Source organism: Erinaceus europaeus, chromosome 17, assembly GCF_950295315.1.
Source record: "Erinaceus europaeus chromosome 17, mEriEur2.1, whole genome shotgun sequence".
NCBI lineage: Eukaryota > Metazoa > Chordata > Mammalia > Eulipotyphla > Erinaceidae > Erinaceus > Erinaceus europaeus.
In genome coordinates this window covers 62,980,241-63,004,449 of record NC_080178.1, presented here as the reverse complement: position 1 = coordinate 63,004,449, position 24,209 = coordinate 62,980,241, and the positions used below count along the sequence as shown (strand labels likewise).

Sequence of the window (24,209 nt, the reverse complement as noted above, 5' to 3'; positions counted from 1 at the left end):
GTGTGTTTAGAATTCGAGAGATGCATTGGCAGATATCTTTGCAATAAAGACTATAGCAGAGAAATTGTAAATTCTGAAGAAGTGCTAAGTACAAAAAGTCAGAAAGGTGGGGAGATTCAGTACTGTGAAAGTGGGAAAAGAGAAACCTTGTAAACTAAAACAATGGAGTAGAGGAGTGATAAAAAAATGATTGGAAAACCAGGGAAGAACATTAAAATTTGTAATGGAGCCCTAACTGGTACACTGAAGAAAAATGAGAAAAGTTTGACAAAAGATGGGTCCGTGTGCTTAGACAATCAAAGGAGGTGCTAGACGGCTACATATAAGATAAAATGCAGATAATTTTGGTTTTGAGAGACAGAAAAGTAGAACTGTAACATGAATAAAGATGATCTGGAAACTGATCCAAGGGGGCCAGGTGGCGGTGCATCTGGTTAAGCGCACATAGTTCAAGCCCCCGTCCCCATCTGCAGGGAGAAAGCTTTGCGAGTGATGAAGCAGTGCTACAGGTGTCTCTCTGTCTCCCTCTCTATCACCCCTTTCCCTCTTGATTTCTGGTTGTCTCTATCCAATCATTAAGTAAAGATAATAAAAAATTTAAATAAGAAACTGATCCAAAGCAAATTATTTAGGAAAATAACCTGGGAGTGTAAAATTAATGTAAGATTAAGGTTTCTTGGTTGCTAATGATCTGAACTAACCTTTGATCAATACACCAGCACTTTTCCATTAAAAAAAGATGTATGTGTATATATAAATAACTTTTTAGTAGTCTTATATGCTTAACATAAATTTAGAGCTAAGTTTCTCACTTTGTTAAATTCTCTGAAGACTACTAAAGGAAAAATGCTAAGAGAAAATAAAAGGGCTGTCTGTTGATTACAAGATTGCGTAATGCTAGTAATTCTTTAAATAGAAATAGTCTTCTTAATTTAGGTTAGCTGCTTATCCTGGAAAATAAAGTTCTTGAGAAAAATGCTGGATGGGGGCCAGGCTAGAAGCTGGGCCACATGCATGACAAAGTATGGACACTATCCAGATGAACTGTCTTGCCAGCCCCCACATGAGATAATTTCTTTTTTTTTTAACTATTTATAAAATGGAAATATTGACAAGACTATAGGATAAGAGGGGTAGATTGCCACACAGTGCCCACCCCCAGAGCTCCCAGTCCCCTCCCTTGATAGCTTCCTTATTCTTTATCCCTCTGAGAGTATGGACCCAGGATCATTTTGTGCTGCAGAAGGTGGAAGGTCTGACTTCTGTAATTGCTTCTCTGCTGAACGTGGGCATTGGCAGGCTGATCCATAGTCCTAGCCTGTCTCTTTCCCTAGTGGGGCAGGAATCTTGGGGGGTAGGGGGGACCTAAGACACATGGTGGGGTCCTTTGCCCAAGGAGGTCCGGTTGGCATCATGGTATCATCTGGAACCTGGTGGCTGAAAAAGAGTTAAGATATAATGCAGAAAAAAATTGTTAACTAATCATGATCCTAAAGGCAAGAATATTGCAGATAAGATTGGGGTCTTTGTTTTGGAAAAACCTAGTAGGTCTGTTTTAAGTATATGCCAGAGGACCCATGACTTTACTAGTTTTTCCCTGAGCCTGACATCTAATATGCAGGTGGACCCAGGTTATTGTCTGGGAAGATGGTGTCATAGTTGAAAAAAGGACTAGAAAGCTGGATCAGGGAAGAGAGTAGCTCTCAAATGTGGGGAAAGTATACAAATATTGTTAACTGTAAACCCCATCAATTTGATCTGGGGCCCATATTCAACACAGGAGCCTATGTAACCTCTACATCCCTGTAGGTCTGAGCTCACATTCTGTGGTCACAGCTAGGAACATTCCAGGCTGCACTAATTTCAAGACCCATCATCCTCGTGTGATAGGCAGAAATGCTATCCAACCTCCCTTCGGAGAATGGAACATTATACCATTGTTGATCCACATTGAGGGCAAGGTCCTATAGGGGCCCACAAAGGGGCCCATTATGTTGTTCCTGATGAACATGGCCAGTGACAGTGGAGAGAGGGATCTGTTAGAGGTCTAGGCCCATCATGTCTGTGTGGGAATCCCAGGGCTCCCTGACTCAGGTCCCGGGTGATGGGGTGACCTGGTAGTGACTAAAGAGTCATCATTAAAGTATGCCAGTCTTCTGCCCTTATTCAGCTTTTGTAGTCCTTACTTTGTCTGCCAAGGTTAGCTTTGGAGTGACTGAGTGATGTGTAATAGGAGGTATAGGTGAGGGGTATCTAGGTATCTAGTATCTAGTATCTGGGTATCTAGGTCTAAGAAACTATTTCACTAGATATTTTAAGGTTTCTTTTTAGTTCTTTCTACTTTCTTGCTTCATCTTTTGACTCACTGAAAATTATTGTGCACTTTTGCTTTAAGGTATGTTTTCCCCTAACTTACAGATACATGTACATATGTCCTATCTCATGGGCCCTGGTCTATATCTAGGTTTTGAGGTTTTGTTAAGAAGTGCGCCACCCGAGCTCGGAACAGTCTCACCAGAGTAATGAAGCTGAAGAGTTGACATTCCACGCCTGACGTCTCCTCTGGACACAGTCCAAAGTGAAGCATGCTATGAAATAATTTCTAAGCTCTCTTTCAGCATTAACTCTAGGGAGCCAAGAGTCTATAGTATCACAGACAGTAGACTTAGATGAGGCATGTCTAATAGAAGCAGAACAGGAAAATAAGCCACTTGGGAGTCACACAAAATTCACTAGCAATGTATTTTTTTTTTTTTTTTTTTTTTGCCTCCAGGGTTATTGCTGGGGCTGGGTGCCTGCACCACGAATCCTGGAGGCTATTTTTTTCCCTTTTGTTGCCCTTGTTGTTTTAGTTATTATTGTTGTTGTTATTGATGTTGTTGTTGGATGGGACAGAGTGAATTCGAGAGAAGAGGGGAAGGCAGAGAGGGAGAGAGAAAGCTAGACACCTGCAGACCTGCTTCACCACCTGTGAAGTGACCCCTCTGCAGTTGGGGATGGGGGGCTCAAACAGGGATCCTTACGCCAGTGCTTGTGCTTTGCACTATGTGCACTTAACCCACTGTGCTACCGCCCGACCCCTGCAAATGTTCTTTTATTCAGATACCACTAGGAAGCATCTCTCTAAAGAACTTTTGGATCACATCTGATTAAAATGTATTTTGGGATCCTTACTTGTAGCTGGTATATTCAGTAGGGATGTCATATTAAAAACACTGTAAACTAGGTGATTTATAAAAACCAGAATTTTCTTGGTCACAGTTCTGTAGGTTGGGAAGTTTATTGTCTTGTGAGACTTGATCCTGGTTCAAATGGCCACCATATTTTTGCTGTGTCCCTACCTACATGTGGATGGGAAAAGGGAGCTCTTGTATGACAGCTCTGTTTTCTTTCATAAGGGTTAGGCTTATCACCTCATCACCTCCAGAGGCCTGCTGTCCAGATACATTTACATTGGATATTCGAATTTAATATGAATGTAAGGGAAGGGGTACAACTGCTCTTTTTTTTTTTTTTTTTGCCTCCAGGGTTATCATGGGTTCAGTGCCTGCACTATGAATCCACTGCTCCTGGAGGCCATCTTTTTCCATTGTTGTTGTGGTGGTGGTGGTGGTGGTGGTTGCTGCTGCTTTTGTTGGATAGGACAGAGAAATTGAGAGAGGAGGGGAAGACAGAGGGGGAGAGAAAGACACCTGCAGACCTGCTTCACCGCTTGCAAAGTGGGAATCCTCGAACTGGGATTTTTACGCAGGTCCTTGCGCTTCACACTGTGAGCGCTTAGCTCGGTTTGCTTCAGCCCAGCCCTCACTACTGCTCTTTTATAGCACCTGATATGTTGAGAGGAGTGAGTTTTAAAATCACTGCTTTAGTATATTCCATAACTATTAGACTGTATTTATTTTCAGTCTGAGCACTGTTGAGATCTGGTTTATGTTGGTGCTGGTGATTGAATCTGGGACCTCAGAGACTCAGGCACAAAAGTCCTGTGTATGCTATCTCCCTGGCCAGAGATGACAAATTATTAAAGTCTTTTTTTTTTCTTTTCTAAAGCCTTTTTTTCAACATAAATTTGATCACTAGTACTATTCTATACATTGCTATAATGCTTTAAATGACATGTATATACTAGCATCTTTTGTATTCTATGAAGTAAATTAGGGCATGGTTTAATATTTTCAGTAAGAAAACTCAAATGTTCATTGATTTGCTTAGGATCACAGACTCTTTAATTGGTAGAAACAAGTTTTTTAAAATTTTTTTAGAATTTATTTATTGGATAGAGACAGCCAGAAATCAAGAGGAAGGGGAGGGTGATAGAGAGGGAGAGAGAGAGAGAGACACCTGCAGCCCTACTTCACCACTTGTAAAGCTTTCCCCCTGCAGGTGGGAACCAGAGGCTTAAACCTGGGTTCCTGTGCATTATAATGTGCACTCAGCCAGGTGCACCACCACCCGGCCCCCAAGATTATTTTATTTTATTTATTTTTCTTTTTGTTGCCCTTGTTTTTTATTGTTATTGTAATTATTATTGTTGTTGATAATGATGTCATCATTGTTGGATAGGACAGAGAGAAATGGAGAGAGGAGAGGAAGACAGAGGGGGAGAGAAAGACAGACACCTGCAGACCTGCTTCACCGCCTGTGAAGTGACTCCCCAAGCAGGTGGGGAGCCGGGGGCTGGAACCGGGATCCTTACACCTGTCCTTGCTACCAGCCATATGTGCTTAATCCACTGTGCTTCAGTCTGACTCCCAGAAACAAGATTCTAACTCAGACATCAGAACTTGAGTTCATTGTTATTCTTACTACACTTTGGTGCAAAGAGATTACTGTTTATAGAGTGACAGTGTATCTGAGTTTGGAGTACAGCTTAAGTATTAATTTGGTCAAGTTATTTATCCTCTCCCTTATTCTATTTCTTTTTTTCTTTCTTTCTTTTTTTTTTTTTTTTTTTTTTATTTAACCAGAGCACTGCTCAGCTCTGGCTTATGGTGGTGAAGGGTCTTGAACCTGACACTTCGGAGCCTCAGGCATGAGTCTGTTTGCATCAACATTATACTATATCCCTTCTACCTCTTACTGTATTTCTTATCTCTAAAGTGGGGTTATTTCTGCTTACCTCAGAGTGCTGTGAGAATGAGATAATACTTGAAAAGTACTTAGATTTCCTGGGGCCAGGTGGTGGCGCACCTGGTTGAACGCACATGTTCCAATACTCAAGGACCCAGGTTCGAGCCCCCAGTCCCCACTTGCAGTGGGAAAGCTTCACAAGTGGTGAAGCAGTGCTGCAGGTCGGTGTCTCTCTCTCTCTCTCTCTCTCTCTGTCTCTCTCTCTCCCTCCCTTCCCTCTCAATTCATGACTGTCTCTATCCAGTAAATAAATGAAGATAATAAAAATTTTCAAAAAGAAAAGTGCTTAGATTTCCTGACACAGCTCTTAAGAGCTGATAACTAGTAGGGATTGTACGGAAGATGTATTTGTTATGAGTTAGAAGGTTTCCTTTCAACTTTTTGTCAGCTTTTCTTTCTAAAGCTATGTATTTATTCATAACTGATAAGGTAGCCCTTCATTCACCTTCTGATATTTATTAAGGATAGTAACCTAAAACCATTTTGGGGAGGGTTTAAGGAACCATTTGCACAGAAATAAAGGACATTATAAAGTTACATGTTTAAACATTTCTGGGTTTTCTAATTTTTTAAAGATAATATTCTACTTCTTAAAAATGTATTCATCCTCTAGAATGTACAGTTCACTGGTCTCTTTGTATATGCAAAGTTGCACAATCATTCCTAGTAGTTCTGGAACATTTTCATCACTCCATAAAGAAACAGCATATCTGGGGGTCGGGCAGTGGCGCAGAGGGTTAAGCGCACATGGCGCCAAGTGCAAGAACCAGAGTAAGGATCCTGGTTCGAGCCCCGGGCTCCCCATCTGCAGGGCAGTCGCTTCACAGGCGGTGAAGCAGGTCTGCAGGTGTCTTTCTCTCCCCCTCTGTCTTCCCCTCCTCTCTCCATTTCTTTCTGACCTATCCAACAACGCACGACATCAACAATAACAATAATAACCACAATAAGGGCAACAAAATGGGGGGGAAATGGCCTCCAGGAGTAGTGGATTCATGGTACAGGCACTGAGCCCCAGCAATAATCCTGGAGGCAAAAAAAAAAAAACAAAAAAACCAGCATAACTGTTGGTGGTCACTCCACCCTCTCAGCCTCTGGTGACCACTAATCTACTTTCTATGTCCAGAGGATTACCTATCGTGGAGGTCTCACAAACATGAAATTATACAATATGAAGACTCAGCACTGGGCTCTTTCCCTTAACATGCTGTTTTCAAGATTCATTCAAGTTTTAGCATGTTTCCTTTTTGTTGTTGAATGATAGTCCAGTACAGACATACCACATTTTTTTATTTACCGGACACTATATGTTATTTCCACTTTTTGTTACTAATCGGAGAGCCTCTGTGAACACTCATGCAAATCTTTGTGTAGAAATATATGTACAATTTTCTTGAATTATTTTATTTATTTATTTTCACCAGAGCACCGATCAGCTCTGGTTTATGGTGGGGCAGGGGATTGAACCTGGGACTTTGGAGCCTCAGGCTTGGCAGTCTGTTTGCATAACCATTATGCTATCTACCCCTGCATTTTTCTTGAATTATTAACTAAAACTTGGGTTGCTGGGTCATATGGCAATTATATTTAGCTTTTTATGAAACTTGTGAACTGCTGTCCAGAGTGGCCCTTTGAAATTCTTCAGGGCTCGGGAATATTTTCTCTTCATAAGAGTTTTACTTATTTTTTCAAGTTGCCTTTTTTTACTTAGGCCCTTTATTATTTTTTTTCAAAGCATTTATTTATTTCCTTTTGTTGCCCTTGTTGTTTTTATTGTTGTAGTTATTATTGTTATTGATGTCGTTGTTGTTGGATAGGACAGAGAGAAATGAAGAGAGAAAGGGAAGATGGGGAAGAGAAAGACAGACACCTGCAGACCTGCTTCACCAACTGTGAAGCGACTCCCCTGCAGGTGGGGAGCTGGGGGCTCAAACTGAGATCCTTCTGCCAGTTCTTGTACTTAGGCCTTTTTTTTTTCCATGTAGAAATTTTTGTTTTTATGTTTTCATTGTGCTCAAATCTATCTAGCATATGTTGACTTTGGATTATAAATCACAGAAAGATATTTCCTTCTCCTGGGTTATAAAGGAATTCATAGTGATATGTTTTTTCTTTATTTAATTTAAACTTCTTTCTTAATGTGGTCCAGGAGATGGCACAGTGGATAAAGCACTGGACTCTCAAGCATGAGGTCCCAAGTTCAATCCCTGGCAACACATGTACCAGAGTGATGTATGGTGTTCTCGTTCTCTCTCTCTCTCTCTCCTCCTATCATTTCTCATGAATAAATAAATAAAATCTTTTAAAAATAAAATTCTATCTTAATTTGTAAAGGAAGATACAGATCCAATTTTATCTTTACTCACAGGCTATCCATTTGTAATACCATTTATTAAAAAGTGCTTTTCACATTATGTGAATCTCACCTCTGTAAAAATTAGTCTTTTGGGGGCGGGGCAGACAATGGTACACCTGGTTAAGCTCACATAGTATAAAGTGCAAGGACCTCACAAGGATCAGGGTTCAAGTCCTGGATTCCCCACCTGCAGGGGGGGAAAAGAACTTCATGAGTGGTGAAGCAGGGCTGCAGTCTCTCTCTGTCTCCCTCTATCTCCCCTCACCTCTCAGTTTCTCTCTGTCCTATCTAATAATATGGAGGGGGGCAGGAATTAAGTCTTTTTGACTGCCCATCCTCTTGTATTTCTCCCACACATTTCCTACTCTTTCTTTTTTATCAGAAGCTGGTCCTCCACTGGGAGTTACTTCACTTTTTCTTGATGTATTTTGTTGGGGCCTCATGTTTCTTTTTTAAGTAAATTATTCTGCTTGTCAGAATTTGTGTACCTATCTGTGGAATAGTCACCAGTGGTGTTGGTGGGGTGAAGTCAACGTCAGATTTTCATCTGCTGGTGACATTTGTGGCACCGAACCCCAGAGTCTCACTTTTTGCTTTCTTTTAAATATGATTATTTTTTCTTATTTTTTGTTGGATAGGACAGAGAGAAATGGAGAGAGGAGGGGAAGAGAAAGATAGACACCTGCAGACCTGCTTCACCGCCTGTGAAGCGACTCTCCTGCAGGTGGGGAGCCGGGGACTCGAACCGGGATCCTTATGCTGGTCCTTGCACTTCGTGCCATAAATATGATTTTTCAATTAGTCTTTTTCCCCACTGATTACAATGACACCTTTGGTATATAACAAATTTCCCTATAGTTTTGGGCCTATCTATGGATTTTCTTTCACCTCTTTATTTATATGCCCCTTTACAACTTTCAATTAGAGAAGCATTATCACTATGTTTTAGTAAATAGTAGAAAGTAGAAATGACCTCCTCCTTATTTATTTATATATTCCCTTTTGTTGTCTTTTTTTTTCTTTATTGTTGTAGTTATTGTTGTCGTTGTTGGATAGGACAGAGAGAAATGGAGAGAGATGGGGAAGACAGAGAGGGAGAGAAAGATAGATACCTGCAGATCTGTTTCACTGCTTGTGAAGGGACTCCCCTGCAGGTGGGGAGCCGGGGGTGGAAGGGGAGGCTTGAACCGGGATCCTTTCGCCAGTCCTTGAGCTTTGCATCACGTGCACTTAATCTTTTTTTTTTTTTTCTTTAAAGGATTTTACTGACTTCTATTATCTGGTTATTCTTACAAGTAAACTTTCTAAATGTCAGGGGGGAAAATCATATTTTTGTTGGGATTATATTCAGTATATAAACTGAGAATAGAGATTTTTGTGATACTGAAATATCCAGTCATTCCAAACCAGAGTAAAATGCTGAAAGTGTTTACTTTCAGTTCTTTCTGCCAGGGTGGCCATGCTCTGTGTCTGTCCTTTGCTATGAAATTTTTCCAGCTGCTAATGGAAATCATCTCTGTTAGTAATGAACCCTGTGGCTCTACTCAAGTTTTTCCCCTCTTTCTGGGCCTCACTACCACTGTGTGATATGTAAAAGAACATTTTGGCACTAGACTTACTGATTTATGTTTAATTCTAAGATCTAGGGGTACCCTAAGTGGTTCTGAACATGTTATTTTACATATTTGGACCTGTATTTTTCCATCTTTCAAGTGGAGATACTTTCCTTGCAGAACGCAGAACACTCGTTGAATCTTGATAGCTAATGGTTTCTTCTATAAACTAAGATTTGTTTGCAGGGATCCAGTACTTAGTTTTCAGAATCTTTAAGTCTGTTGCTTTAATAACATGCCCTTATCCTTAGGTGTTGAACACTCCACCTTATACCAAACAGCCATCTGGTTGTCTTCCTCCCAGTTTCTTCAGAGTGTTGGTAATGAGGACTTTCTGTTTTTAAAACTGGTGCCTTGATCTAAATAGCTGACTGCTATTAAACTGCTGTGTTTTGCCTCTACTACAAGACTCGTAGATTATGAAATTTGTGACAGTAATGACTAGGGCTGCTACTACGCAGCTCATGACTCACTAATAGCTCTAGACAACTGAGCCGTCTAGTAGATATTGAAATGTATTACGACTGTTTAGATTTGACATTCTCTTTAAGACTTATACATAAAACAATCACCGTATTCCTTGTTCTTTAAACAGGCAGGAATTTTTCTCTCTCACTTTTTCTCCTTTCATTCCTTTTTTCTTTATTTTTTTTTCTTTTCCTTTTGTTGCCCTTGTTGTTTTATTGTTGTTGTTCTTGATTTCATCATTGTTGGATAGGACAGAGAGAAATGGAGAGAGGAAAGGAAGCCGGGGGGGGGGGGAAGAAAGATAGAAATCTGCAGACCTACTTCACCACCTATGAAGAGACTCCCCCTGCACGTGGGGAGCTGGGGCTCAAACCCGGATCCTTGCTCCAGTGTCCTTGCGCTTCACGCCATGTGCGCTTAATCTGCTGCACTACTTCCCGACCCCCTTCTCCTTTCATTCCTTTTCTTCCTTTCAGTCTCTTTTTTTTGTTGTTGTTCTTTTTAAAAAATATATTTACTTACTATTGGATAGAGACAGAGAAATTGAGAGGGGAGAAGAGATAGAGAAGGAGAGAGACAGAGAGATACCTGCAGCCCTGTTTCACCACTTGTGAAACTTTCCCCCTGCAGGTGGGGATCAATGGTTTGAACTTGGGTCCTTATGCACTGTAATGTGAGTGCTTAACCAGGTGGGCCACCACCTGGCCCTGCCTCCTTAAATTTCTTTTACTGGAGCAGGGCTCAGCTGTGGTTTGTGGAGGATTAAACCTGGGACTTTGGAGACTCAGGCATGAGAGTCTCTTTGCATAATCATTATGCTATCTACCCCACCCAGTACCTTCTTTCTTGACCAGTTGATTACATAAATTTGCTGGATTGGGTCATCTCTTAGTAGGCACCATCATATATCAATAGTAGGCAAGTTATGTATCTTCTGTGTCTTCATAGTCTTCTGTTATGTCAACAGAAAACTATAGGGGCTTAACAGATGACTCCTCAAAGCTTTTTTTTTTTTAAATTTGCTACTAGGTAATGAATGCAGGGCTTTGCACATGTATGATACTGCTAAGCTGCCTATCCAACCCAGTTTTTATTTTCCTTTACTTAATTTTATTTTTCTTGTACTTGATAGGACAGAAAGAAATCAAGAAAGGGCTGGGGGGAGGGCCATAGCGTATCCGATTAAATGCACATAGTACCAAGACCAAGGACCCATGAAAGGATCCCAGTTGGAGCTCTTGATTCCCCGCCTGTAGGAGGGTTGCTTCACAAGTGGTCTAGCAGGTCTGTACATGTCTATCTCCCCCTCCCTTTTAAATTTCTCTCTGTCCTATCCAATAAAAATGAAAAAAAAAAAAGGCCTCTGGGGCAGTGCACTCTTAGTGCCAACACCAAGCCCCAACAATAACCTTGGAGGCAAAAAAAAAAAAAAGAGGGAGGACTGGAAAATAGAAAGGGAGAGAGACATCTGCAGTACTGCTTTACCCCTCATGTTGCTTCTCCCTTACAGGTGGGGGCCAGGGGCTTGAACCCAGGCCCTTGCGCACTGAAATGTGTATGCTCAACCAGGTGCACCACCACCTGCTCTCCTCTCCCCCCATTTTTCTAGTTCTGGTTTGAGAAAGGGAGAGGAGAGAGAGAGAGAGATACACCAAAGCACCACTTAACCATACATGGACTTTCCCCTGGTGCTGTCTATAGTGATTCTGTGTGGGTAGGAATGAACTCAGGACTTCATGCATGGTATAAAGCTTGACTCCTGAGCAATCTCCCAGGCTCCAAGACCGAGTTTTTGTTTTGTTTTTTTAGATTTATCTTATTTATTATGAGAGAAAGAAAAGCCAGAGCACCACTATTATTGTGTGTGTGTGTGTGTGTGTGTGTGTGTGTGTGTGTGTGTGTGTGTGTGTGTTTGTATATACTGATTTTTTTCCCCTATGGTCAAGGCACAAACATTTTACTCTTTAATATTTATGTATTTGTTTACTCCCTTTTGTTGCCCTTGTTTTATATCATTGTTCGATAGGACAGAGAGAAATGGAGAGAGAACGGGAAGATAGAGAGGGGGAGAGAAAGCTAGACACCTGCAGAACTGCTTCACCACTTGTGAAGCAACTCCCCTGCAGGTGGGGAGCCAGGGACTCGAACCAGGATCTGTAGCTGGCCCTTGCACTTTGCGTCACCTGCGCTTAACCTGCTGTGCTACCGCCCAACTCCCAACATTTTATTCTTTATAAGTTTCAGTATCTTTTTGTTGTGCTTTCACTGTTATACCTAAGGAGCTATTTCCTAGTCCATAAGATCTGTGCTCTATTTTCTTAGTTTTATATAGTTTCAGCTTTACATGTTAGGTCTGTGATTTTTTTGGTTTTTAGTTTTTGCATATTATGTAAACAGCTGATTCAGCTCCACATTTTTGCACAATATCCAGTACTCCAGTGTCATTTATTGAAAAGACTCCTCTTTTTTCCATTGAACTGTTTTCAAGAATGTATGGTTTATTTCTTTTTTTTAATATTTATTTATTCCCTTTTGTTGCCCTTGTTTTATTGTAGTTATTATTGTTATTGATGTTGTAGTTGGATAGGACAGAGAGAAATGGAGAGAGATGGGGAAGACAGGGGGAGAGAAAGATAGACACCTGCAGACCTGCTTCACTGCTCGTGAAGCAACTCCCTACAGGTGGAGAGCCGGGGGCTGAAACTGGGATCCTTATGCTGGTCCTTGCGCTTTGCACCACCTGCACTTCACCTGCTGACTCCCTAGAATGTGTGATTTCTTTTTTTTTTTTTTAAGTATTTTTTTTTTTTAAAGATTTTATTTATTTATTAGTGAGAAAGAACCAGACATCACTCTGGTACATGTGCTGCCAGGGATTGAACTCAAGACCTCATGCTTGAGAGTCCAATGCTTTAACAACTACGCCACCTCCCAGACCACACGATTTATTTCTTAACTTACCAGCGGCAGCGCTCACCTACAAACACCTACAAAATACTTCTTTAAGAGAAGATACACTTATTCCTTTGCATTGATTGATCAGGATTTTATCTTTTCACAAATATATATATATATATATATATATAATTTTACTTAAAATCCTTCTCTCTTCTTTCCCTAGCCCTGGAAGAAAACGAGACTTTTCCCCTGTATCGTGGAGTCAATACTTTGAGTCGATGGAAGATGTAGAAGTAGAGAATGAAACGGGCAAGGACATATCCTTTGCAAAATTACTTTTTCTGTATAAAAATTGGCACGGTGTCTAAAGTAGAAGATGTATCATCTCTAAGATGTTCTTTGTGTGTTCTCATTTTTTAAAGATGTACATATATGTGAGGGGTGAGAGAACCGGGCCATAACTGGTACATGCATTGCTAGGGGCTCAAGTCGGGACCTCATGCTTGAGTGCCTGACACCTTTTCCACTGCACCACCTCCAAGGCCACACTGTTCTGTTGGTTTGTTTAATCAGTTCATTGCTCATCTCTGATTTACAGAGCTGAGCAAAGTGGTGTTGGGGATTGAATCTAGGACCTTTGGTGCCTCAAATATGAAAGTCATTTTCCATAACTACCATGCTCTCTCTCCAGCACTGTTCTTGACATTTTTATTCCCCACTTATTCTTTGTAAACATGGCATATTACTTGTGTCTTTGCCAAATATATTACCTAGCTAGAATTGTCTAATGCATTGGGGCTAAGAAATAAATTCCTGAAACTATCTCTTCAGAGCCCAAGTAGAAGGTTTTATGAATCAAATGAGTTGAGCCCATTTAGTATCTAAAAACTGGGTCTATGATGCATTTTTTTTTCCATTGAAAAAAATTAGTCACATTGGCTTCTTGCTTCAAAGAACATGGTTGATATCTTTAAAACTTTTGGCTGTTTCTTAAGTTCGGAAGACTGTACCTTTGCATATAATTTGTGGCTGCCTGTTTTTTTTTTTTTTTTCTGATCAGTAATTATAATGACTAAATAAAAATTTCAGTCAACAAAAGTTTAGATATGTTTTCCTTAACTATTCATACACATTTCGAGTTTACAAGAGTGGTTCAGAGGGTCCAGTCCTACTCCTTCTGCATGGAGGAGGCCACTCTGCCCTTTCCTGGGCTGTCTTCACAGTAAGTAGTTGACAGTAGAAATTGTTACTGGTGCAATCATTGCATAATTTTGGATGAATTTAACTAGCCTAATTAATCCTCCTAAAGGTTCTAAACTTAATTCCCATAATCTTCATTTTATTAAGATTTGTGTATATATGTGTATTGGGATGGAATCTATGCCTTGTCAGAAGTGGAGATCTGGGTGCCAGGTGGTGGCACATCTGGTTGAGTGCACATGTTACAAATGTGCAGGGACCCAGGTTCAAGCCCCTGGCCCCCACCTGCAGGGAGAAAGCTTCATGAGTGGTGAAGCAGGGTTGCAGGTGTCTCTCTCTGTCTTACTCCCTCACTCTCTCTCTGTCTCCCCCTTTCCTCTTGATCTCTGGCTGTCTATCCAATAATTTTTTTTTTTTAATTTTAAAAAAAGAGGCCATTTTCAGGGTCATAAGACAAATCTTACAAGAAAAAAGTGGAGATCTGTCAGTGATCTGTGATTACTGAGAATCTTTTTTTTTAATGCTGTTCCTCTTTTTTTAAATATTTATTTATTTTCCCTTTTGTTGCCCTTGCTGTTTTTTATTGTTGTAGTTATTATTGCTGCTGTTATTGATGTCGTTGTTAGATAGGAAAGAGAGAAATGGAGAGAGGAGGAGGGGAAGACAGAAAGGGGGAGAGAAAGACACCTGCAGACCTGCTTCACTGCCTGTGAAGTGACTCCCCTACAGGTGGGGAGCCAGGGGCTCGAATCCAGATCCTTATGCTGCTCCTTGGCTTGGCACCACGTCCACTTAACCCGCTGTGCTACTGCCTGATTCCCAATTACTGAGAATCTTATCCACATTTAATCAGACATTTTATTTAGATACTTTAGAGTGAAATAATGCCTCTTACTGAAATACTTTTTTTTTTTTTTTACCAGAGCTCTACTTAGCTCTGACTTGTGGTATGCAAGATTGAACCTACGACCTTGAAGCCTCTGGCATGAGAGTCTCTTTGCATAACCATTACACTATCTTCTTTACCCTACTATAATATTTTATATGTGGAGATTGACCGTATATATTTGGAAAGTTTTTTTTTTATTTCCAACAGTGTTATTGCTATTAAAGATAGAAAAATGAAAGATTTTTTTTAATAGTGATTTACACAATTGTAAGACAATAGGGATATATTTCCACACTGTTCCCACCAGAGTTCTGTGTCCCCATCTCTCTCCAGCGGAATCTGCAATAATTCTCCTAAGATCACACATATGGTTGGCTTTATATCTACATCTATCTCTCTGTATCTATATTTGTGGTTTTTTTTGTCCATCTTTTTTTTTAGCAGTCTTGCTTTCACTTCCTTTTGGAGTCACACCTACACCTGTTACTACTTCTGAGTGTCCTTCCTTTTTCCTCTTCTTTCTCAAATGAGTGAAACAGTGCCTGACTTCTGCTGGTGTTTTCCAGATTCACTTTCTTCTCAGTGCTGGTATAAAAACAGATTCCTTGGGGAGTCCTCCGGTAGCGCAGTGGGTTAAGTGCACATGGCGCAAAGCGCAAGGACCGGCGTAATGATCCCGGTTCGAGCCCCCACCTCCCCACCTGAAGGGGAGTCGCTTCACAAGTGGTGAAGCAGGTCTGCAAGTGTCTGTCTTTCTCCCCCTCTCTGTCTTCCCCTCCTCTCTCCATTTCTTTCTGTCCTATCCAACAACAACGACATCAATAACAATCACTACAATAATAAAATAACAAGGGTGATAAAAGGAGATAAATAAATATTTAAAAAAAACAGATTCCTGGTGACAAACATTACAAGTCCCAGTAGAATTGGGGTCCAGAAACCTCTGATCATTACTCCCTGCCCTTTTTTCCCTCTGGGGTTATGGACTAAAATTATTTTGGGGTTACAGAAGAAAAGAGTTCAGGCATTAGAGTCTCTTTGCATAACCATTGTGCTATGTATCCCTGTCCTAGAATATCCCTTCTGTAATGAACTGTCTATTCATATCTTCTGCCCACTTGTTATTGTTCCTTTTCTCTTTGTTGAGCTCTGTGAGTTCTTTGTAGATGTTTGATATCAACTACTTGTCCTATGTGTGGTTTGCAAACATCTCCAAGTTGCTGGGTTTCCTGTTTATCCTTATGGAATTTCCTAAACATCTCCAAATTGCTGGGTTTTGTGTTTATCCTTATGGAATTTCCTTTGATGTGTTGAAGCTTTTTAATTTGCTATCGTCCCATTTGTTCAATCTTGTTTTTGTTTCTCTTTCTATGGGGTGAAGTCTCCAAATACATCTTTAATGTTAAAGATCTTGAAATGTTTCACAGATATTTTCTTCTATGTATTTTATAGTTTCAGGTCTAACATCCAGATCTTTGATCCTTTTGAGCTAATTTTGGTGCATGGTGTTAATCAGTGGTCGAATTTCATTTTTCTACATGGCTGTCCAGTTCTCCCAGTACCATTTGTTAAAGAGACCTTCTGAAAGTTCACTCTTTAATAAAATAATGCAGTCAGCAAATGCCTCATGCTAGCTTCTAAGGATACAGAAGAATTACATATATCCTGTCCTATTTCTATGAGTAAAGTAGATCTAGAATGTACCCCCCCCAAAGGGACATATTCATCATTTTAAAGAACTGAAATATTTTTATTCTCTTGAATTCCTTAGATCCTAATGATAGTTTGCTCAAATAATCATTAATAATAGTAAAAAATTTGCTGACCCAGATGTATTTTTTTCTCTTTCTGCTCCTAGGCATCGATCATTAGTAGGGTTCAATGTAGGATTGTGGCTTTGGATCTTCGAGGCCATGGTGAGTGAAGTCCTTACTTAGTCATTGATCCATTGATAGTGCTTTTAATAGTCTTAAGTACTATGAATTTTAGTATTTGTAAAATAATCTGATAGGTTCCATTTGGCTATTTTGAAGGAATTTCTAACTTCTAAAAACATTTTATTTTATTATTTGTTACTATTATTATTATTATTTATTCTTTGGGTTTTACCACTGTGAGTTGAATTGTTCAATTCCCCACAACATGGAAGCTTCCTTCAGTGCCTTGGAGGCCAGAATGAAACCTAGATCATGTATATGGCAAAGTAGGTATTTTATCCAGATGAACTATTTTGCCAGCCCTATAAACCTTTTACACATGCACACACGCGCGCGTGCACACACACACGCGCACACACACACACACACACACACACACACACACACACACACGTTATATAACTAAAATATAACCAAAATCTGATCCTGGTGATATGAATGTGGGTAAAGCTTTGCTAGATTACTCTAATTACCCTCCATATGGTAGTTAACTATAAAGATGTATCTGTGACATAGCAGATACCTTGTTAAGCCTATCATATGCAATTATGTAGTTCCCACTTTGTTGTTCAAAGATGAGATATCTGGTAATGATGTGCGCTTAATTGAGTGTGCTACCTTCCAGCCCCCAAAAGATGAAATATTTGAAAAAGAATATTCTTGCTTTTAGAATTCCTGTCTTTGAGAATTCTTATTTTTCCATTGTAATTAAAAAAAAATTTTTTTTTTCCAGGTGAAACAAAAGCCAGAAATTCTGAAGACCTATCCGCAGAAACAATGGCAAAGTAAGTATCTAATATTGCCTATACCTTGCCTGGTTTCCATCAACTATTATTAATAGTTGAATAACCATCACTACTGTTGAATTATTAGACATTATTTAACACAGAAAGTTTTACTTCTGTTCTCTTCCCTGTACTTAAATCTCCTTACTACTTAATTTTGGAAAACAAACAAACAAAAAACTCCTGTCCTTCTTAGTACATTCAGTGTAATGGTCATGACATAGCTACTTGAAAATTCTCCAAGGCAAGTTTATTTTGTTTAGTTTTTGAAAGTTTACTTCTGTTAGTAAAGTTAAATGGAATCTGGCTATGTATTGTGGGGGGCATGTTTGCAAAAGAAATCCAGTGCAATTATCTTAAGATATTTCACCATATTCTTTATCTAAGTTGATAAACAGAGACAAGATATTAAGCTGTAACTATATCGTTGGCTTCAAAAAGTAAAAGGAAAGGGGATAGCATGTACAGTGGCTTTTAAACCTGGTTAAACTGAGAATTTGATATGAATGTAAAGTTAATTAAATTTATTGATTTAAATTATTTTATCTGCATTATTAACTGTGTAGTTTAGGTTTTATCACTTTTTTATTATTACTATATTTTTTTGCCTCCAAGGTTATCACTGGGACTAGGTGCCTGCACTAAGAATCCACTGTTCCTGGTGGCCATTTTTTCAATTTTTTAATTTTTTTGGATAGGACAGAGAGAAATTGAGTGGGCTGGGGAGATGGAGAGGTAGAGAGAAAGACACCTGCAAACCTCCTTTACCACTTGTAAAGTGACTCTTCTGCAGGTGGGGAGCCAGGGACTCAAATGGGGACCCTTGGGTGGGTCCTTATGCTTTGTACTATGTGTGCTTAATCTGGTGTACCACCACCTGGCCCCCTCACTTTATTTTTTTAAATATATTTTGTTTGCTTTATTTTAATGAGAACAAAGCACTTCTCACTTTTGGCTTATGGTGGTATGGGGGATTGAACCTGGGACTTTGGAACCTGAGGCATAAAAATCTTTTTGCATAGCCATTATTCTCAGAAAGGCTGAATGAGGTCACACAGTTAATAAATCATAATTGTGATTATACGGCTCTACTGCTTGGCAGAGAGTGAGTGAGATAACAATGTGTCAGTACCATGGTCCGGTAGGTGGCACTGTAGATCAAGCACTGGACTCTCAAGCAGGAGGTCCTGAGTTCAATCCCTGGCAGCACATGTACCAGAGTGATGTCTGGTTCTTTCTCTCTCTCCTCCTGTCTTTCTCATTAATAAATAAAATTTAAAAAAATGTGTCAGTACCATTCCACTCAATAATATGTGCCTGAAAAAAAAGGGGGGGCCAAGAATCACCCTCACTTGCTTTAATGCCTTTGTACTGTGAGAACATAAAGCCTGAAATAATCAGATTTGTTAGTGATACATATAGGAAGATCTGTGAATGATTCTGAAGGATTTACAGAATTTGTAGACCTAACAATATTGTGAAATACATCATCTCAATGACCTGGCAGTCACCTAGTGATGTTGTCTTGGCTGACAATCAAGAGAAAATTAAAGAATTGATAAAAGGCCTTATGGAAAGGAAACATTGATATAGTATCAGTCTAAGACACTCAGGAGGAAGAAACTAACACAGCCACTTGAACAGTAAGAATATTAAAATTCATCAGAGCTGGGGAAGGTGTCATAGAGGCAGAGCTCAGGACTTGCATGCAGTTTAACTCCTGACACTGCATGTGTCAACTAATTGTATGCTAGTGTTTCTCTCACTTTCTCATAAAAAATTTAAAGCAGGGGGCCAGGTGGTAGCGCACAGGGTTAAGCACACATGGCGCAAAGTGCAAGGACCAGTGAAAGGATCCTGGTTCGAGCTCCCAGCTCCCCACCTGCAGGGGAGTCACTTCATAGGCGGTGAAGCAGGTCTGCAGGTGTCTTTCTTTCTCTCCCCCTCTCTGTCTTCCCCTTCTCTCTCCATTTCTCTCCTATCCAACAACAACGACAACAATAATATTAACAACAACGATAAACAACAAGGGCAACAAGAGGGAAAAAATGGCCTCCAGGAGAAGTGGATTCGTAGTGTAGGCACCGAGCCCCAGCAATAACCCTGGAGGCAAAAAAAAAAAATCTAAAGCAAATGAAGACAACTTTAAGATTTAACAACTATTACAGGGAATTTGGAGTAATGAGGAATTAGCTAGATAGAAGTAAAGAGAACTTAAAAAATATGAAGTTGATTAACTTGTGTGTGGTCAACATTCCACAGTCTCTCTCTCTCTCTCTCTCTCTGTGTATATATACACATATATATATGTGACATTGTACATTTTAAATATTTTACAGTTTTATCACAGGCAGTGAAGCAGGTCTACAGGTGTCTGTCTCTCCCGCCTCTGTCTCCCCTCCTCTCTCGATTTCTCTCTGTCCTATCCAACAATAACAAGGGTAACAAAATGGGGAAAATGGTCTCCAGTGGATTCATAGTTCAGGCACTGAGCCCCAGCAATAACCCTGGAGGCAAAAAAAAAAAGTAACCAAAAAAGAAAGAAGATAGATCTCTTGTTAATTATTTTTTTAATGATTCATTTACTTATTTATTGGATAGAGACAGAGAGAAATTGATTGAGAGTGAAGGGGGAAGTAGAGAGAGGAGAGAAAGAGAAATACCTGTATCACTGTTTCACCACTAACGAACCTTCCCTTCAGCAGGTAGGGACTGGGGACTTGAACCTTGGTCATCGCACATTGTAGCACGTTGATCAGCTGGGTGTGTCTCTGCCTGGCTCCTTTGTTAAGTGTTCTTCCCATACTCACACATGGGTGGAAGGAAATTTTAAGAGGTTGTGGGTGTTTATAATCTTAATTGTAGAGATGTTAACATCATTATTTAATATAGCCAAACTTACTAAATTATATTCATTAATTATATGCCATGTTTATATACTAATCATACCTCAGTAAAGGTGGAAGGATGAAAACATTGGGGATCTGTCTGTGAGGGAGTGCTGGAGAAGGCATTTGCACTGAGGAAGCAACCTGCGCTGTAGGAGCTGGGCACTAGACAAGTGTAGGTGTCAGGAGCCCGTGGAGTAAACACGTGAATGTCTTTCTACAGTGCGTCCTCTGTGTCCTCTAGTCGCATAGCTTCCCTTCAGGCCATGTGACAGAGGAAAACATATTAAAGGCCTTATTTCCATATTTTGCACATTTAATGAAGAGTGAATTAGAACTGAGGGATAATAAGTTGATAACTGGCACCAAACATTTAAATCATGAAATAATTTACAGTAGGTGAAGATGATTGATTACCAGCAGTCTGGAGTGCCAACAGACTAGATTCTTACTGAAATAATAATGCAGTAAAACATTTATATTGTTTCTGAATTCAGTCATTATGAAACAAAAAATCAGATAGTCATACATTATGGGCAGGCAGTTGGGTTTTCAAATAATTGTGTGACAGAAGAATTTTTGCCATATTTCAGAAGCTAAACTGTGCATGCAATCCACCACTGAAAATAGAAGAGCCAAGACTGATTTTTTTTCTTCTTTTTATAATATCCTATGATACGGTATATTGCTTCTCAGGAAATAAAATCAGTGTTATTATATATGATAGAATCACCTTTAAAATCTTCTACCGAATTGTGGTACCTCCAGTTTCAGTCCAGATTTGTAAGTGATCCCTCCTGCTTCCTCCCCCCCCCCCCCCCCCTTTATACCAGAGAGAGCACTGCTCAGCTCTGGTTTATGGTGGTTTGGGAGACTAAACCTGGGATTTTGGAGCCTCAGGCTTTAGAGTCTCTTTGCATAACCATTATGCTACCTATTCCCACCCTCCCTTCTGCTTCCTCTTTATTTGATCTTTAAATAGTTTTTAATTTTGAAATTGCAGGGCACTTCTCAAGTAAGTTGCTGATAATTTGATTAGTAACTAAATACTTTGACTATCTTAAATGAGAATAAGCTTCTCCTAGTGGTAGAGAATCAAGTGATTGAGCATGATCATCTTGTGCCTGAAGTGCCAGGTGGTGGTGCCCTGGTTGAGCGCATACATTACCATGAGTAAGGACCCGGGTGCAAGCCCCCAGTCCCTACCTTGGGCTTAGGGGGAAGCTTCACAAGTGCTGAAACAGTGCTGCAGATGTCTCTGTCTCTCTCGCTCTTAATATCACCCTCCCTCCTCAGTTTTTCTGTCTCTATCCAAAATAAATAAAGATTAAGGCTTTTTTATATATATAAAACTCATCTTTTGCCTGAATATATGTGTTTACACATGTACATTTCCTAAGTTTAGGTATAATATTATGTTAGATTTACCTTCTGTGCCTGAAATAGATATTCTAGAACTCCTCTAGACTAGTTAATGAGTATTGTTAAAAAGAATTGGAGGGCGAGTGAGATTGCATAATGTTTAGGTAAAAAAAGTTTCATTCTTTGCTGAAGACAAAGAATGGTAGCAAGTGCAGTGGACCTTTCATGTGCTTGTGCTCCTGACTGCACGCTGTTTTCACGAGTAACAAGTCAGTCAGGAAGCTGTACCCACAGCCTTGGCATTTAAAGATAACAGGAAGACTCCTGAGGTGGCCATCCACCGAGTTAGGATCACACTGAACGAACAGCCATAATGTGAAGTCCGTGGAGTGAGTGCCAACTTGATCAGGGTACAAAGAAGAATTTGAAAGTGAAAGGACCAGTTCGGATGCCTGCCAAGATTCTGAGAATTACTACAAGGAAAACCCCTGTGGTGAAGGCTCCAAGACTTGGGAGCTTCCAGCAACTCATTTACTTACACAGTCCTTCTGAGATCGATAAGCAGATTATTTCCATCAGTATTGAGCCTGGGGTTGAGCTTGAAGTCATCATTGCAGATGCTTAAATTAGCCTTTTTAAATAAATTGATAACTTGTTACCAAAAAAAAAAGATTTTCATGCCTGAGGCTACAAGATCCCTAGTTTAATCACCCCACTGTAAACCAGAGCCTGAGCAGTGCTCTGATTTAAAAAAAAAAAAAAAAGATTTGTGTATACCTATGTTCATAACAGCACAATTTGTAATAGCCAAAACCCAGAAGCTACCCAGGTGTCCAACACAGATAAGTGGCTGAGTAAGTTGTGGTATACATAAATAATGGAATACTATTCAGCTATTAAAAGTGGTGAATTCACCTTCTTCACCCCATCTTGGCTGGAGCTTGAAGAAATCATGTTAAGTGAGATAAGTCAGAAACAGAAGGATGAATATGGGATGATCTCACCCATAGAAATTGAAAAACAAGATCAGAAGGGAAAACATTAAGCAGAACTTGGACTGGAGTTGGTGTGTTGTACCAAAGTAAAAGACTTTGGTGTGGGGGGGCTCCGGTCCTGGATCATGATGGCAGAGAAGGACCTAGTCGGGGTTGAATTGTTCTGTATCAACTGTAAACCATTAATCCTCCAATAAAGAATTTTTTTTTTAAAGCCAAAAATTAAAAAGGAAGAAAAGGGAGTCGGGTGATAGCGCAGAGGGTTAAGCGCATGTGGTGCCAAGCACAAGGAACTGCTTAAGGATCCTGGTTCGAGCCCCTGGCTCCCCACTTGCAGGGGGGTTCCTTCACAAGCGGTGAAGCAGGTCTGCAGGTGTCTATCTTTCTCTCTCCCTCCTCTCTCCATTTCTCTCTGTCCTGTCTAACAATGACGACATCAATAACAATAGCTACAACAATAAAAAAAACAAGGGAAAATAAATAATTTTTTTAAAAAAGAACTGGACTTGGGTAATTTTTTTTTTTTTCACCTCCAGGGCTATTGCTGGGGCTTGGTGTCTGCACTACAAATCCACTGCTCCTGGTAGCCATTTTTCCCATTTTGTTGCTGTTGTTATGTTGCCATTGCTGTTGCTGTTGGATAGACAGAGAAATTGAGAGGGGAGGGGAAGGGGGAAGACAGGTGAAGAGAAAGACACCTGCAGACCTGCTTCACTGTTTGTGAAGTGACCCCTCTGCAGGTGGGGAGCTGGGAGATCCAACTGGGATCCTTACCGGTGCTTGCACTTTGTGCCATGTGCTTTTAACTTGCTGCTCTACTGCCTGGCACCCTCTTATTTTTACTATTTATTATTATTTTTTACCAGAGTACTGCTCAGCTCTGATTTATGGTGGTGTGGGGGATTGCCTCAGGCACAAAAGTCTCCTGGCATAAACATTATACTATCTACCCCCTCCCTTCTTAGGTAATCTTAATTTAACTCATCATGTCTGTTACCAGTTAAAAGTACTAGCTTTAAATTTAGCTCCAATGAAATATTAAATTGGTTTTCTTAATGTATGAAATTGGGTGGCCTCCTCTCCCCTTCAGATTGTTTATAATTATGCCAAAACTAGGATATTCATATCTGTCATTGTTTTATGATATTTTAAAATTCCTTCAGGGACTGGGAGATTGGTCACCCACTCAAGCACACCCTTTACTAAGTGTGAGGACCTGGGCTCAAACCCTGGCACCACATAGAAGCACCAGGCATGACTGGTGCTGGGCTGTCTCTCCTCTCTTTGTCTTTCTGTTTTCTTTTCTCTTTCTGTCTGTTTTAGATTGGAAGGAGTAAATAATCCTCTAGGAATGGTGGAATCACCAGGCATGAAGTACCTGGCACACCATTAAGAGAGTTTCCTTTTGCCATCATCCTGAACACTGGAAACCATACTTGAGAGGTTGTGTCCTTACATAAGTGTTACATCTGACCAGCACTATTTGGTGCTTCAGGTGTCTGTTGTAACACACCTGGATTTGACTGACTCAGCCACTCCCAAAAGAAGATAGCAGATCCACTGTTCTCTGGAAACACCTCTTATTTATGTAGCAAAGAAGGCCTGTTTGCAAATGAAAAACAGAGGTTATACTTCAGTTCTTATTTCAAAGCTTTAAGGTGTGACTTTGATCGATCATGATTAAAGAAGAT

At 40.0% G+C, this 24,209-nt stretch overlaps 1 protein-coding gene and 1 pseudogene across 1 annotated transcript in view; both read left to right on the top strand.

Moving 5' to 3' along the window:
- PPME1 (protein phosphatase methylesterase 1) overlaps positions 1-24,209 on the top strand; it is a 40,924-nt gene that overhangs the window by 1,975 nt on the left and 14,740 nt on the right. Inside the window, exons 2-5 of the mRNA XM_007520246.3 lie at positions 12,686-12,779; positions 13,592-13,684; positions 16,410-16,467; positions 17,222-17,273. Coding sequence (XP_007520308.1) covers positions 12,686-12,779; positions 13,592-13,684; positions 16,410-16,467; positions 17,222-17,273 — 297 coding nt within the window. The remainder of the gene's footprint in view (positions 1-12,685; positions 12,780-13,591; positions 13,685-16,409; positions 16,468-17,221; positions 17,274-24,209) is intronic.
- LOC103111036 (small ribosomal subunit protein uS10-like) lies at positions 21,790-22,503 on the top strand (annotated as a pseudogene).